This window comes from Phalacrocorax aristotelis, chromosome 1 (assembly GCF_949628215.1).
Source record: "Phalacrocorax aristotelis chromosome 1, bGulAri2.1, whole genome shotgun sequence".
In the NCBI taxonomy this organism is placed as follows: domain Eukaryota; kingdom Metazoa; phylum Chordata; class Aves; order Suliformes; family Phalacrocoracidae; genus Phalacrocorax; species Phalacrocorax aristotelis.
Window position 1 is genome coordinate 64,636,617 of NC_134276.1, and position 14,287 is coordinate 64,650,903.

Consider the following 14,287-nt stretch of genomic DNA (forward strand, 5'->3'; position numbering starts at 1 on the left):
GGGTCAGAAAGCAGTTCAACCTTGTGAGCACAGAATTCCCTGGGTGCATAAGCTGTAGCATCCTGGCTGGGGAGCTGAGCAAGAGGGAGTTCCTAGGCAGAGACACGCCCAAATCCTTCCCAAGACCTTGGGGAACCTCGGTAAGTTAGGTGTCCTCTAAAAACGCCTAAATCAGATCACATTACAGCCCAAAGAGGTGTGGTGGTATTATGCATACGGACATACAACCTCGTGGTTAGAACTCTGTCCCTGAATACAGGAGATGGCCGGAGAAGGTCTAAACCCACAGCCCTTCTTCCCACAAAACTGCCTTTAATTATGACCAAAAAGTGTTGGGAGAATGTGGCTTTCACCTACCCTGATGAAGTTAGTCTGCTGAGACACAAAATATTGTGGAATTCAGAGAAATTCAGGAGGACAGAAATAATTTCAAATCTGTAAAGAAGGACACATTCCTCAGAATGGAGATTCCTGGGTCCTTGTCCTTTTTCAAGCAATGACAGGTAGCTGTATTTCTCATGTGGGAATCATGAGATAAGATATGTAGGAAACACTGGGAATACAAAAGAGTAGCAAGGGTTATTAGCCAGCTAGGAAATAGTACTGGTAAACCTACATCTGTTGCACAGAAGAAGGAAATTTTAAGACTTTTTTTTTTAAATAAAATATTTAATTAAATGCTTGCCCCTGTGCATGCTAGATTGATTTTTAGGCTTCAAGTAATTCTTAAAAAAAAAGAAAGAGATTGATGGAGAAAACTGAAAATAAATTGCTTCCTGTGAGTTAGCTGTATCACTAATTAGGCTTCCCAAATGTAGAATAAGGACTGAGCTCAACCATTATTTTACCAGTGGTAGTTTGGGTATTGATCCACTGGGATACAGCTGCAGCAACATTGTCTGACAATCTGTGACTGCATTTATACATCTGTGCTTGGGCCAAGAGGCCAGGGGTAGCTTGTAGAGGGGCAGAGCCCTGTAGAGGACTCTGGCTGTGCTTACAGTGCATTCACATGTAATTATGTGCTGAAGTTAATATTTTTTGTAAGTTCTTGCAAATCAAAATTTCTAGTAGTGCTCGGACTTCAGAATCTATTTGCTTCTTTCCCCACCTTCTGAAACATTATTTGGGAATCATAGAATCATAGTATCATTAAGGTTAGAAAAGACCCCTAAGACCATCAGGTCCAACCCAACACCACCGTTTCTCCTAAACCATGCCCTGAAGTGCCACGTGTACACGTCTTTTAAATACCTCCAGGGACGGTGACTCCACCACCTCTCTGGGCAGCCTCTTCCAATGTCTGACCACTCTTTCAATAAAATATTTTTCATAATATCCAATCTAAACTGACTGACAGTGCACTCGATCCCCTTGTCCAGGTCATTGATAAAGATATTAAACAAGATTGGACCCAACACTGAGCCCTGGGTGGACTGTGAAACTGTTCACATCCAGCCTACCTCATGCTGCCATATTGGTCCTGAGCTCCGTACCTGGTCTTTAGGGTCACCAGTTTTGCGCATACGTGGAATTCACCTGTTCTACTCAGTTTGTCTGAAATGAAAATGTATCAGAGATTCTACAAATAAGTAAATAGGCAGAAATTAAAACAGGATTAGAAAATGCACAGTACAGTGATCCTAAGATAAATTGAAGCCTTTTGTATCATCATTTCTGGAACCAGAAAGGAAATTTTATCTCCTTTTATTAGGCAAAGGTATTTTGTCTTTGGCAGCAGGCTCTGATTTCTGGCTGTATGGGGGATAGTGTGCAAATCTGGCACTGTCTCCTCAGTTATTATTGACCACCAGCGTTCACTCTCCTGTGCTTTCTCTGCATATGGATGTCGTTCTGCATAGCAGAGCGTGCACTTCAGTTGCATTTTGCATTCCGTGTATTAAACTGGGTGTCTTTGGGAGCATTCCTTAACAATATATTTAAAGATGTTCCTTCTGCAATCTTTTTAAAATAGAAGCAATTTATAATTGCAGACAATTATTCTTCTCGAAAATATTTATTGTATTTATGGGACATATTAGATAAAGTTTTGCAATACATTTATCTTCTTAATGAGAATGAATTGAGAAAGAGGATGTGCTGAGAATGGGCAAACCAGTAACTTTTCATGTACACTGAGCACTGCAGGCAGAATTCAAGTGGGTTGATGAAACATTTGAACTGAAATGGAACAAATATGGAATTGCATTTTGAATATAAACAAGGTATACATATCAATTTGGAAACTCTAATAGCAGCAGCCTGGGGACAGTATTCCCCCTATTTTCTTCAAGAGCTGTGAACAGAAACCTAAGAGTGAAGTAAGACTATATTCAGATAATCTGAATTCCATCCACATCTCTAATCATATCTGGGTTTCTTATAGTCTGGCCTACAAGGCCATATATGTAGCAATAGCACTCAAGTTCTTTAGCACAATTTTGGCAATCTGAATTTGAACTAAAGGATGTTATTTGTGGCCTTTGCTACCTGCAACATGTTCCACATCTTTGTCATGCTCTGTCTGTCCTTTTGCTTCAGTTTGCTGCTTTTCTGCTGCTTAGTTTGCCTCTTTCATTTATTCTCCTCTGACCCCTACCAGTTACCTGTGTGAGCTTCTGCCATGTCCTCTGCCACCAGTGGGACTGCTGTCTTGTCTCTGCTTACACAAGTAGCTCAATGGAAAGTTTGCTTTATAATTAGAAAGTAAGATTTCAAATCATCTCTCAGGACTGGCCATAACTAGCTGAGAGGTGCCTGGGAACAAAAGAAAGCCTGAGCAAAAGAAAGGTCTGTGTCACATTTAACAGCGAGTAATTTCCAGTGTATCGCAGGCAAATGTTTCACCTGAATGAACAGAGAGAAATGTCCATACTACGAGCACTTCAAAATATTGGTGTGTACAGTTTGCATCGTGCTGGCAACCTGTCAGACATCTTTTTTGGCAGGACACCGTACAGTGCACTAAGGAAGGGCAATACAGTAGAATTTCCCACCTTTCTATAGCTAGAATGGCTTGCTTTCTAAAGCGCGCTGGAATTTGGTACTGGGCATAACCCGCATGGTGGCGGCAGTGGGGGGCTGCAAGCAGGGCTGGAAAGAAACAAGTGCCCAAGCAGGGACTGAGGAGAGGACTTGGGGGGAGTTACCTCTACAGCAGGACTGTGGCCAGTGAAGGAGCCCGGGCCAGAGCAGTGGAGGAGGAAACAAGGAGCCACCAAAGAGGAACCCCAACCTGCTGACCACAATCGCCCACACTGCCCGCTGCAGGCACAGCGTGCGGGTGGCAAGGGGACCGGAGATGGGGAAGGGGAGGAGCGGTGTCTGGGGAGGAGCCCAAGTGTAGTTCTCTAAGTGTTTGTTTGTTTGCCTGTTTCTGGTTTTTTGGCAGCTGAATCAGTAATTAAAAGTTTGCTAGTTGGCCAATAAAGTAAGTAAAATTCCCTGATACGAAACTTGTTCTACAGCCAGCGACAGACTTCACAGATCATAGTGCTTGTGGCTATTCTTAAGACATTTGGTACAGTTCTTAAAATTAGATTTGCTCAAGTCAGGCAAGTCAAACAGCCTTCTCCAAGGAGGTGGCCAGCTTGGTGGCTGAGGGGTGAGCAGTGAACGTCATCTACCTCTGTTTTAGTAAGGCTTTGGACACTGTCTCCCATGGCATCCTTGTAGACAAAGTACGGGTTAGGTAAGTAGGCAGTGAGGTGGATTGCAAAGTGGCTGAGTGGCCGGGCCCAGAGGGCTGTGATCAGCAGCACAAAGTCCAGCTGGAGGCAACTCACTAATGGTGAGCACCATGGGTTACTAGTGGGTCCAGTCCTGCTCAAGGTCTTCATTAATGACCTGGACAGTGAGACAGAGCACACCCACAGTAAGTTCTCAGATGATATAAAATTGGGAGGCAGGGATGATGCACCATCTTAAAAATGCTTGTTATTAAAAAAACACAAAATATTTCTTTCTGAAGCAAGATGCTACTTTTAAATGTGCACCACGGTCCAGCATTACTTCTTTACCTGAATTCTGAGAGTATCTCCTACCTCTGCTGCCACAGCTTTCACCAAACTTGCCTTTCTGTTTGGGCACAGCTCATTGCAAATATTTCTTAAGAAATGAATTAATGGAGAACTACCAAATAAAATTCGCTTGGACTTGAGTATTTCCATGTTTTATCCTTCTTTCAGTGACATTAGATCTTGGAGAAGGAATGAAAAGTGTGCTACTGGCCAAGTTAATTATCCCACTTTTCCAGAATTTAATATGTCAAAGGTCTTTTGGTTTCTTAACACAACAACAAAGAAGATGTATGTAGGTTGTAGGTTTGTTTTATTATTAACCTCCTGACCTTCTGACATTGCCAGCAGATTTTTACATGCAGGGAGAGATTGGTGCCTTCAAGACTTTGTGTTTTTTTTGTATACAAGTCAACTAGATTGATACTTCCTTGATTCTATCATGACCAGCAAATTCTCATGGGCCAGTGAGTAGCAAGCAAACCAAACAAAACCCATGGTTCCTGGCAGTGGAACAAGTGCAATAAATAATTGTTAAACCATCCTGCAATGATAATATGATAGTCAAATCCATCTGTTATTTCATTTTGACCATCTCTTTATTTTTATCTTTTAAGACAGGTAAACAGAAATTTATTTTCATAGCACTGTAATGAATATACCGTTTTATACTTTGTAAGTCTCTTTCCTTATATGTCTCCTTTCCTCCATTCCTTTTCACTAAGCATGGGTGTCAACTCCTCTCATCTAATCTCATTTAGCAATTTAAATGATAGGCACCTGATCTAAATTTACTGTCTAGGTTCCCCTTACAGCCAGTGCAGCAAGACAGGCACTAAGAGCAAGCAGTATATTTTGTATCAGGATAGGTTATTTTGCTGTCTGAGGTATGGTCTAGTAGGATATCTGAGGTGTTTGAGATAACGGAGGTGAGTCATTCTTTGGTGCCTGTCTGTCCCCTCGTCACTACGATGGGAACCCAGGAGATCACCTCAGACTAGCAGTCCAGCTTCAGCACCTTAATTTTGATGACATGAAGCCCACATGAATTTGTTAGTTTTTCATGTCAGATTTCACTCTGAGCCAGGAGCTGAGCCCATCATGAGTTTTTCTTTGACACCGTGTTTCCAGAGTAAGCTCCTGAAAAAAGCAGTCATACCTTCTATTAATAATTTCTTAATAGTGTTGACCTCTGTTGCTGTGGTTTTAAGAAAGGCTGTCCTTGGTACCCCTCATTGTTATTAGCTAAACTTTTTATCGTACAAGCTGGTAAAAAAAAGTAATTAAATTTGCCCGAGGTCACTCTTATTTCATAATTCCTTGAAGTTAAAAGCCATAGAGAGAACACTCAAAATGAATCAAAGTTATGGCCCCTTAAAGAAGATACACGACATCTCACCGGAATGTAAACTTTTATGTCCACCAGACATCTATGATATTTTTGAGGATAAGTTGAGAGCTTTCTCATTATAAAAAATAATGAAAATTGCCCTTCAGAGTGCAAATTCCTACACTAAGACTATTTAATATAGAAAATACAGGTTTTCTTGTTGTGCTGGTTGTTTCTTTTCAAGCTTCTCATGAATCCATCCCCACTTCCCCTCCTAATGGCTTCTTTTAGTTGTCTGTCCTTCAGTACTGAATTTTGAATGGAACTTCTAGAAATGTCAGGTTGGCCCCTTTAGGGACTACAGCTGAAATCATCAAGCTCACTGTCATTGTCTCCAGCTGGTGACAAATGGGAGTTTTATTTAGCAAGGGATGGTTCTCTTTGAGGTTGGAGTGATGGATGAGGCCATAAGAGGTTGGGCCAGCTGACAAGGTTACCCCTAGCAGCTGCCCACCCATCCCTACTGCAGGAGTGTCTGTGCTGCTTCAGTCAGCTTTTGAACCGCTGCTGTTCACTGGGTAGTGTTTTAAGGCAGACCATGAGCAGTGGCAGCTCACTTGACTTTAAAATGCTCTGCTGCAAAGGGTGGTGGTTCCAAAACTCACCGATGAGCAGCTCAGGCATCAGTGCAGTAAAGGCAGGCTGGACAGCTGGGGTGGCAACACTGTCAGCTGTCCCAGGCAAAGCCAGCCCTTTTTGACATTGAAGAGTCTCTTACTTTGTCTTTGCTTTTTTGTGTGGTTTGGTTTGGTTCAGGTTAGTCAGCCTGCTCTCTAAGATCCCCAGCTTTGAAATGTTTTTGAATGGGAATGTGTGAGAACCCCAGCAGTGTTTTGAGATTTCACTACCAAATCCTAAAATGTTTTTAATTCTTGTCTGTAGGCGGGAGCAAACGTGCTGCTGCAAGATGTTAATGGAAACATTGCACTTGATTACACCATCGAAGGGACTGAAACTAGCAGCATCCTTCTGATGTACTTGGAAGAAAATGGTAAGTCAGCTCTTCAGCTTCTGGAATGTTTTTGTTGAACAGGACATAAAACGAAAAAGGATGGATATTGATTTAAGTCAGCACTGAAGCCAGTGGAACTGTATTAGTTTGGAGATGAAAGGGAGGAAGCTGATTTGGAGTCACAGAAGTTTTCAGTGCATCAGATTGGAACAACTAGGAAAGGTGTCAGTGGTTCTTGTCAAATCTGTTTTGCCCATTCCTATGGAGATGCTAGAATGGGAATTCAAAGCAGAAGAATTGCAGTAATGCAGAAGCTTTTAAAACAACTAATTTAACAGTGTGAGAACCAGGTTTCACATTCTCATTTCACATGTGAGTTATGTATAACCTTGGAGTATATTTTTCCCAGTGACAGACTGTTATGTAAATAAATCTCTGCAAAACATCTGAATGGAACTGTATATCAAGCTTTATCACTTATTCAGAACTATTAGTATTGGTATCATTTTATAATGATACACTGTAGCTAGATTTCTGTAATGAAGTATGCTTAATATGTTATAGATCACAGGAGGGTTTGTTATTCACACCAGTTCCAAACTTAGATAAGGGTTCTGAAGTGAGATTTATAGCACTGATTTTGACTTATGTGACTCATCAAAACACTGAGGAAAATGTATTAAGTAGAAATAATGAGCAGTAATGTAAAAATGTGTCATTCCAACATTGCCTCCATATGAGGAATCTGTTTTAAGGTAAACTAAGTGATGTTATATCCTGTTAATGAACACTTAAAAAAGAAGGTAATTTTGACTGGCAAGGAAATCACACTCATTGTCAAGTTCTATAATTCTAGTCCTTAGCACATCCATTGTATTACACAAGTATATTTCATAATTGTGCTTCCCTGGTGCCTGGCAATGTCTTCAGAGCTCATGAACTCTGGTTTTGGATTTTTCTAATGGCAAGACAGGTATTAGCTTCTCAAAACATGATTGCCCTGCAAAATGCAGATATTTGGAGTCTAAATGTTCCAAATGTTCTTCCTAACCTGGCTAGGTGAGAACTGACTTCCAGGACTGTTTCTTTCTGCTGACTAGTGAGAACTCAAGGTGACAAGTAGTAGTTTATCAGTCTTAGTTTCAGACTGTTAGGGTGGGTCAACCCTACACCTTAATTGCAGTACTGCATGAAATCCTGGCCTTTGAGAGATCCATGGCAAAATGCCCATCAACTGTTACTGGTTACTGGTCTGTTACTATTCTTCTTGTAACAACAAGGAGCTCAAAGTACCCTTATTTTGCGCTTAGTTCTTAAAACTGAATTAGCACCTTCTGAAACACGTGTATAGCCTACCATAGTTAATAGTAATTGAGGAGGGAAACCTTGAAGGAAATAAAGCTGTCTAAATAAGTATGAATTACTTTGAATGTCAGCGACGAACACAGCAGCGGCAATGGTAAGTCCCACGGCCAGGCGCTAGATTGGGGCAGACAAGGGGGTTCCTGGAGCCAGGGCAGCCTGAGGAAGCGTAGAGCGGTCCGCCAGCTCTTGCGAGGGAGGCTGACATGGCCTGGGTGTTGCCACGAGCAACCGTGGGAGATTTAAACAGCCCCTAGGGAGCGTGAGCCACCAGGAGCATGTCGAACAGGGCGTGGCATCAGAAGGGTGTGGCGCGTCAGTTCGCGCAGGCAGGGCAAGCAGGGAGGGTGCTGCATCCCACTTGTAGGCCCACAGCCTGGGAAGTTCTCTAGATCTAGGTCTCTGCTGGGATGGTGAGCACTTGCCACAGAGCGAATACCAGTGTTATCACGGCAAAAGCCCCAGAGAGGTCTGATGCAGCCACCCAGACGGAGCTGGAGGCTTCAGTACAGATGGGAGGTTGCAACGTGTGCCCCAACCCCTCGCCTGGTGAGACTGTAAGTACCTGCACAAGGTGTGCACAGGTTGATGATCTGCTGCACCAGGTGGCTGAGTTGCAGGAGAGGCAGTTAGAAGGCTGAGTAATATTAATATTAGTAGAACTGAGGCAGAGATAGATAGGTGGCCCCAGAACCATGCCCCTATAGCAGGCAACAGTGAGAAGGAGGAGGCACCTTGGACCCTGGTGACCCGCAAAAGCAGGGCTCTGGCTCAACCCCCACCTCCCAGTACCACCACCAGCAACAGATTTGTAGCTTTAGCTACTGCAGACACCCACGAGCAAGGTCCATAAGGTCCAACTGTACCAGCAGCACAGAGTAGATACCACAAATAGAAGAGATGAGTGCTTGTAGTGGGTGACTCTCTGTTAAAAGGCACCGAGGTACCCATCTGCCGACCTGACAGGGAGTCACAAGAGGTTTGCTGTCTTCCAGGAGCTAAGATCTGAGACGTCACTGAGAGGGTGCCACAACTTGTCAGAAGCACTGATTACTATCCTTTGCTGCTCTTCCATGTGGGCACACATGACACTGCAAGCCAGAGTCTGGGCAGAACTAAGCAAGACTATAAAGCTCTGGGAAAGCAAGTAAAAAATACTAGTGCCCAAGTCATCTTCTCCTCCATACTACTAGTTGGAGAAAAATGAGCAACTAGAAATAGGCAAATAATACAAATCAACTCCTGGTTATGTGGCTGGTGTCGACATGAGGGTTTTGGCTTTTATGACAATGAGACGTTCTTCAGCAACCATAGACTGCTAGGGATGGATGGACTCCACTTGTCTGGAAGGCGCAAGGGAATCTTTGGCAGCAGGCTGGCAAACTTGGTGAGGAGGGCTTTAAACTGAGAAATTTGGGGGGAGGGGGGCAAACTAGCAATGCTAATGCCACCACACACAATGGGGGAATAAGACAGGACAACCTGAGCATTGATAAAGGTGCCGTGGTGGCCTCATGTGATGGCAACCAGCAGACCAACCACCTCAAGGGGTTGCATGGCTGTAGTGGGTCCTGTGTGCTCAAGCACCTTTCTGAAATGCCTGTACACCGATGCACGCAGCGTGGGGAATAAACAGGAGGAACTAGAGGTCTGTGTGTGGTCGCAGGGCCATGATCTCATTGCAATCACAGAGACATGGTGGGATGGCTCGCAGGACTGGAACACAGTCATGGATGGCTACAGGCTTTTCATGAAAGTAAGACCAGCAAGGCGAGGAGGGGCAGTTGCTCTTTATGTGGAGGAGCAACTAGAATATATCAAGCTCTGCCTTGAAGTGGAAGGAGAACAGGTTGAGAGATTGTGGGTAAAAATTAAGGGACAGCCAAATATGGGTGATACTGTTGTGGGCGTTTGCTACAGGCCACCTGATCAAGACGAGGAAGTTAATGAAGCCTTCAACAGACAGCTAAAGTAGCCTCGCAATCACAGGCCCTGGTCCTCATGGGGGACTTCAGCCACCCTGATATTTGCTGGAAAAGCAACATGGTGAGCCATGCATGATCCAGAAGGTTCCTACAGAGCATCGAGGACAACTTTTTGATGCAAGTGGTGGAGGAGCCAACAAGGCAAGATGTGCTGCTCGACCTTATCCTAACAAACAAGGAAGGGCTCGTTGAGGATGTGAGAGTTGGGGGTAGCCTTGGCCGCAGTGACCATGAGATTGTTGAGTTTAGGATACTGCGAGGTAGAAGCAGGACTATGAGTCAGGTACAACCTTGGACTTCAAGAGGGCCAACTTTGGCCTCTTCAAAGACCTGCTAGGAGGAATCCCATGGGCTAGGGCTCTGAAAGGCAGGGGGATCCAAGAGAGCTGGACAGTATTCAAGCACCACTTCCTCCGAGCTCAAGATTGGTGCATCCCCAGGAGGAAGAAGTCAGGCAGAGGAGCCAGGAGACCCGCATGGATGAGCAAAGAGCTTCTAGAGAAACTCAAATGGAAGGGAGAGGTTCACAGTATGTGGAAAAAGGGACTGGCCACTTGGGAGGAATACAGGAATGTTGTCAGGGTGTGCAGAGATGCGACGAGGAAGGCCAAGGAATTAAATCTGGCAAGGGATGTCAAAGATAACAAGAAGGGCTTCTTTAAATACATCAGCAGTAAAAGGAAGACTGGGGATACCGTGGGCCCACTGCTGAACAAGGAAGGGGCCCTGGTGACACAGGATGCAGAGAAGGCGGAGTTACTGAATGCCTTCTTTGCCTCGGTCTTTACTGCTAAGGCTGGCCCTCAGGCATCTCAGCCCCCAGAGAAGAGAGGACAAATTGGGACAAAGGAAGACTTACCACCAGTTGAGAAGGATTGGGTCAGAGATCACCTATGCAAACTGGATCCTTGCCAACCCATGGGCCCCAATGGGATGTACCCGCGAGTGCTGAGGGAGCTGGTGGATGTTCTTGCTGAGCCACTCTCCATCATCTTTGAAAGGTTGTCGAGGACAGGAGAGATGCCCGAGGACTGGAGGAAAGCAAATGTCACTCCAATCCTCAAAAAGGGCAAGAAGGAGGCCCTGGGGAACTATAGGCCAGTCAGCCTCACCTCCATCCTTGGAAAAGTGATGGAGCAGTTCATTCTGCAGGTCATCTCCAGGTGTGTAGAGGACAAGAAAGTTATCAGAAACAGGCAACATGGATTCACCAAAGGGAGATCATGTGTGACCAACCTGATAGCCTTCTATGATGGTGTAACTGGCTGGGTTGACAAAGGGAGAGCAGTGGGTGTTACTTATCTCGACTTCAGTAAGGCATTCAACACTGTCTCCAATAGCATCCTCACAGGCAAGCTAAGGAAGTGTGGGTTGGATGAGTGGACAGTGAGGTGGATACAAACTGGCTCAACAGCAGAACTCAGGGTCCTGATCAATGGGGCAGAGTCTGGTTGGAGGCCTGTCACTAGTGGTGTTCCCCAGCGGTCTGTGCTGGGTCCAGTCCTGTTCAATTTATTCATCAATGACCTGGATGATGGGACAGAGTGTAACCTCAGCAAGTTCCCTGATGACACCAAGCTGGGAGGAGTGGCTGATACACCAGAAGGCTGTGCTGCCATCCAGCGAGACCTGGACAGGCTGGAGAGCTGGGCCAAGGAGAACCTCATGAAATTCAGCAAGAGCAAGTGCAAGGTCCTGCACCTGGGGAGGAACAACCCCAGGCACCAGTACAGGCTGGGGGCTGAACTACTGGAAAGCGGCTCTGCTGAGGACCTGGGAGTGCTGGTAGACAACAATTCGACCATGAGCCAACAATGTGCCCTTGCAGCCAAGAAGACCAACACTATCCTGGGCTGCATTAAAAGGAGTGTGGCCAGCAGGTCGAGAGAGGTTATCGTCCCCCTCTACTCTGCCCTAGTGAGGCCATATTTGGAGTACTGTGTCCAGTTTTGGGTCCCCTAGTTTAAGAAGGATGTGGAACTGCTTGAGCAAGTCCAGTGGAGAGCTACGAAGATGATCAGGAGACTGGAGCATCTCCCATATGAGCAAAGGCTGAGAGACCTTGGTTTATTCAGCCTGGAGAAGCGGAGACTGAGGGATGATTTCATCAATACCTATAAATATCTACAGGGTGGGTGACAAGAGGATGGGACCAGACTCATTTCAGTAGTGCCCAATGACAGGCCAAGGGGCGATGGGCACAAGTTGAAACACAGGAAATTCCACCTCAATATGAGAAAAAACTTCTTCCCTGTGAGGGTGCCAGAGCAGTGGCACAGGCTGCCCAGGGAGGCTGTGGAGTCTCCTTCCCTGGAGACATTCAAAACCCGCCTGGACACGTTCCTGTGCCCCCTGCTCTTGGTGTGCCTGCTCAAGCAGGGGGGTTGGACAAGATGATCTCCAGAGGTCCCTTTCCAACCCCTACCATGCTGTGATTCTGTGATTCTGTGAATTGCCCAGACTAAGTTTCTCTGTAGACTGTTTTTATGAAGCCCTCCTCATCGCAGTAATTCCCATGCACACCTGTATATGCGTAGCCCAACAGAGCAATGTCACTGCCAGAAATCTTGTATCATTGCTGATCATATAGCAAATACCATCTTCAGCCTGTAGCATTGTGAAACACCCACCTATAGCCTCATGCTTTAAATACAGTATATAAGGCACATGTCCCCATTCTCTGTACTTCCCTGCACTCCTAAAAGGTTTCCTTAATATTCTCTATTCAGTTGTGCAGCCTGTTTTACAACGTTAAGAAGAGATTGCTGTGTAAAGTAGACTATACTGTAATCATTGCCTTTAAGTGCAGAGTTCACAGAGAGAAATAGAATCGAGTGCCTTATGGCTCAGTTGACAAGGAAACAAGAAGCTATCAGTTTACTTTGATGAAACAAAGTAAGATTGGAACAAGTAGCTTTGATGCTACAGAAAACTTTGTTAATTGGAGACATAAAAGTTCTTCGAAGGCTTGTGTGTTTATAGTTTCTTACAGATTTCATCACTGTGGTAGTTCAGTATGTCTAACTGCACTACAGATCTTAGCAAGTGAACTCCCTCTTCATTGTTGAAGTTAACCTGTGGAAGGCCTGAGGCCATAGGTGATAACAATAGCTGTAGATGCGTTTAATGATTTATGTATTTTAAAATATTCGTACTTATTTACTGAAGTTAGTTTTTTGAGTTCTGTTTGTAAATGATCTGTTAGGGCACAGGAGTATCACAAGTCAAAAGTAAAGTTAATCCTCTAGCAATTGCCTGAAAGCTTTCATATATACTTTATTGTTGTTATGGAATATAGGTCATCAGGATGTTATAGGGAGATTATACTACTGAACTCTACATGAAATTCTACGTATTTATCAAAATGTTCTCTTTTTCTGTAAAGAAATAAGCTTTCTATGATGTTATGTAACTGATGTTACATTGTATACTGAAACTAATTATTGACCAAAGAAAGCAATGAGCAGACCTTACCTAGGAGAAAACAAGTTGAGGTACATACCCACTGTTTATTAAGAGCATCCTTTGTGTTGGGTAATAATTCTAGTGTACTCTAACCTTCATTTAAAATATTCCTAATCAAGGTTAGAAGGGAAAATACAGTATCCAATTTTATATTTAGGAAAGTGGTGGAAATAGCTTAACTGTACAGTATTTGATCATGTCCTAGGAGCACCCAGACACCTAGTGTGCTCCTGAGCTCCAGGACTTTATTGGGGTTGATTTATCTAAACCAGGTGTTGTCTGTTAGTCACTCTATAGCAAACCCTCCTTAGAGCAACAGAGGTGCTTTAAAGGTAGGTATCTGTAATGGGTCATCTGAATTACTATCTGAACTGCATGCTTCTTTCCAAGTGCTCCGAAGGGAGCTCAGAATGGCTGGCTGAGATGTAGAAGTCTGCTATGTAGGATGGGAGTCAGTTTAAGGTTATGATATTTACATTTCCAGGTCTATATGTAAGTGCCTATACACTAGCTTTGGTGTCTAAATTCCCATTACTATTAGTGGAGTTCTAGGAAATATTGTCACTAGAGAGCAGAAGGGTTATTAATTTGACCAGCCACTAGGAAAACACTGGTAAACGCTGTTAAATTTGTTCTGTGCCAAAATATCATTGGCTTTGCATGTAACAGGTCTTCTTGTTTTGCTATGAAAAGAAAGTTATGACATTTAAGGACTTTGAAAAATAAGATGGGGAGACGTATCTTCTGCAACATCCTGCCAAGGCAAGGCCAACTGAGAGTAGCCCAGGTTACCCAGGGCCACACTGGTTTGGAGATTCTACAGTCTCTCTGGGCTCCCATTCCAGTGCTGAGCCATCTTCATGTCATTTTCATCCTTATTCTTTTCAGTTGAAATTTTCTTTGCTGCAGCTTACACTTGTAGGCTCTTGTCCTTTCATTGTTTACCTCCAGGAAGTGTCTCACTCCAGAGATGAAATGAAAATATTAGGAAGTGTGAAAAGGGTTGTTTTGTTGTGGATTTTTTGTTTTGTTTGTTTGTTTGTTTGTTTATTATTATTTTTTTTTCTTCACTCTTTGTCCTGTTTTATTTTACACCTGGTTGGTTATTGGAATCATC

The 14,287-nt window shown here is 44.0% G+C and overlaps 1 protein-coding gene across 3 annotated transcripts in view; it reads left to right on the forward strand.

Annotated features, from left to right (window-relative positions):
• The window catches only part of MYO16 (myosin XVI), a 409,990-nt gene that overhangs the window by 166,212 nt on the left and 229,491 nt on the right, over positions 1–14,287 (forward strand). For all 3 annotated transcript variants that reach the window (XR_012660263.1, XM_075090704.1, XM_075090696.1), the window contains exon 5: positions 6,289–6,397. Coding sequence is in view for 2 of the 3 variants with exons in the window: in XM_075090704.1 (XP_074946805.1) it covers positions 6,289–6,397 (109 nt within the window). In the remaining variant the exon portion in view is untranslated. The remainder of the gene's footprint in view (positions 1–6,288; positions 6,398–14,287) is intronic.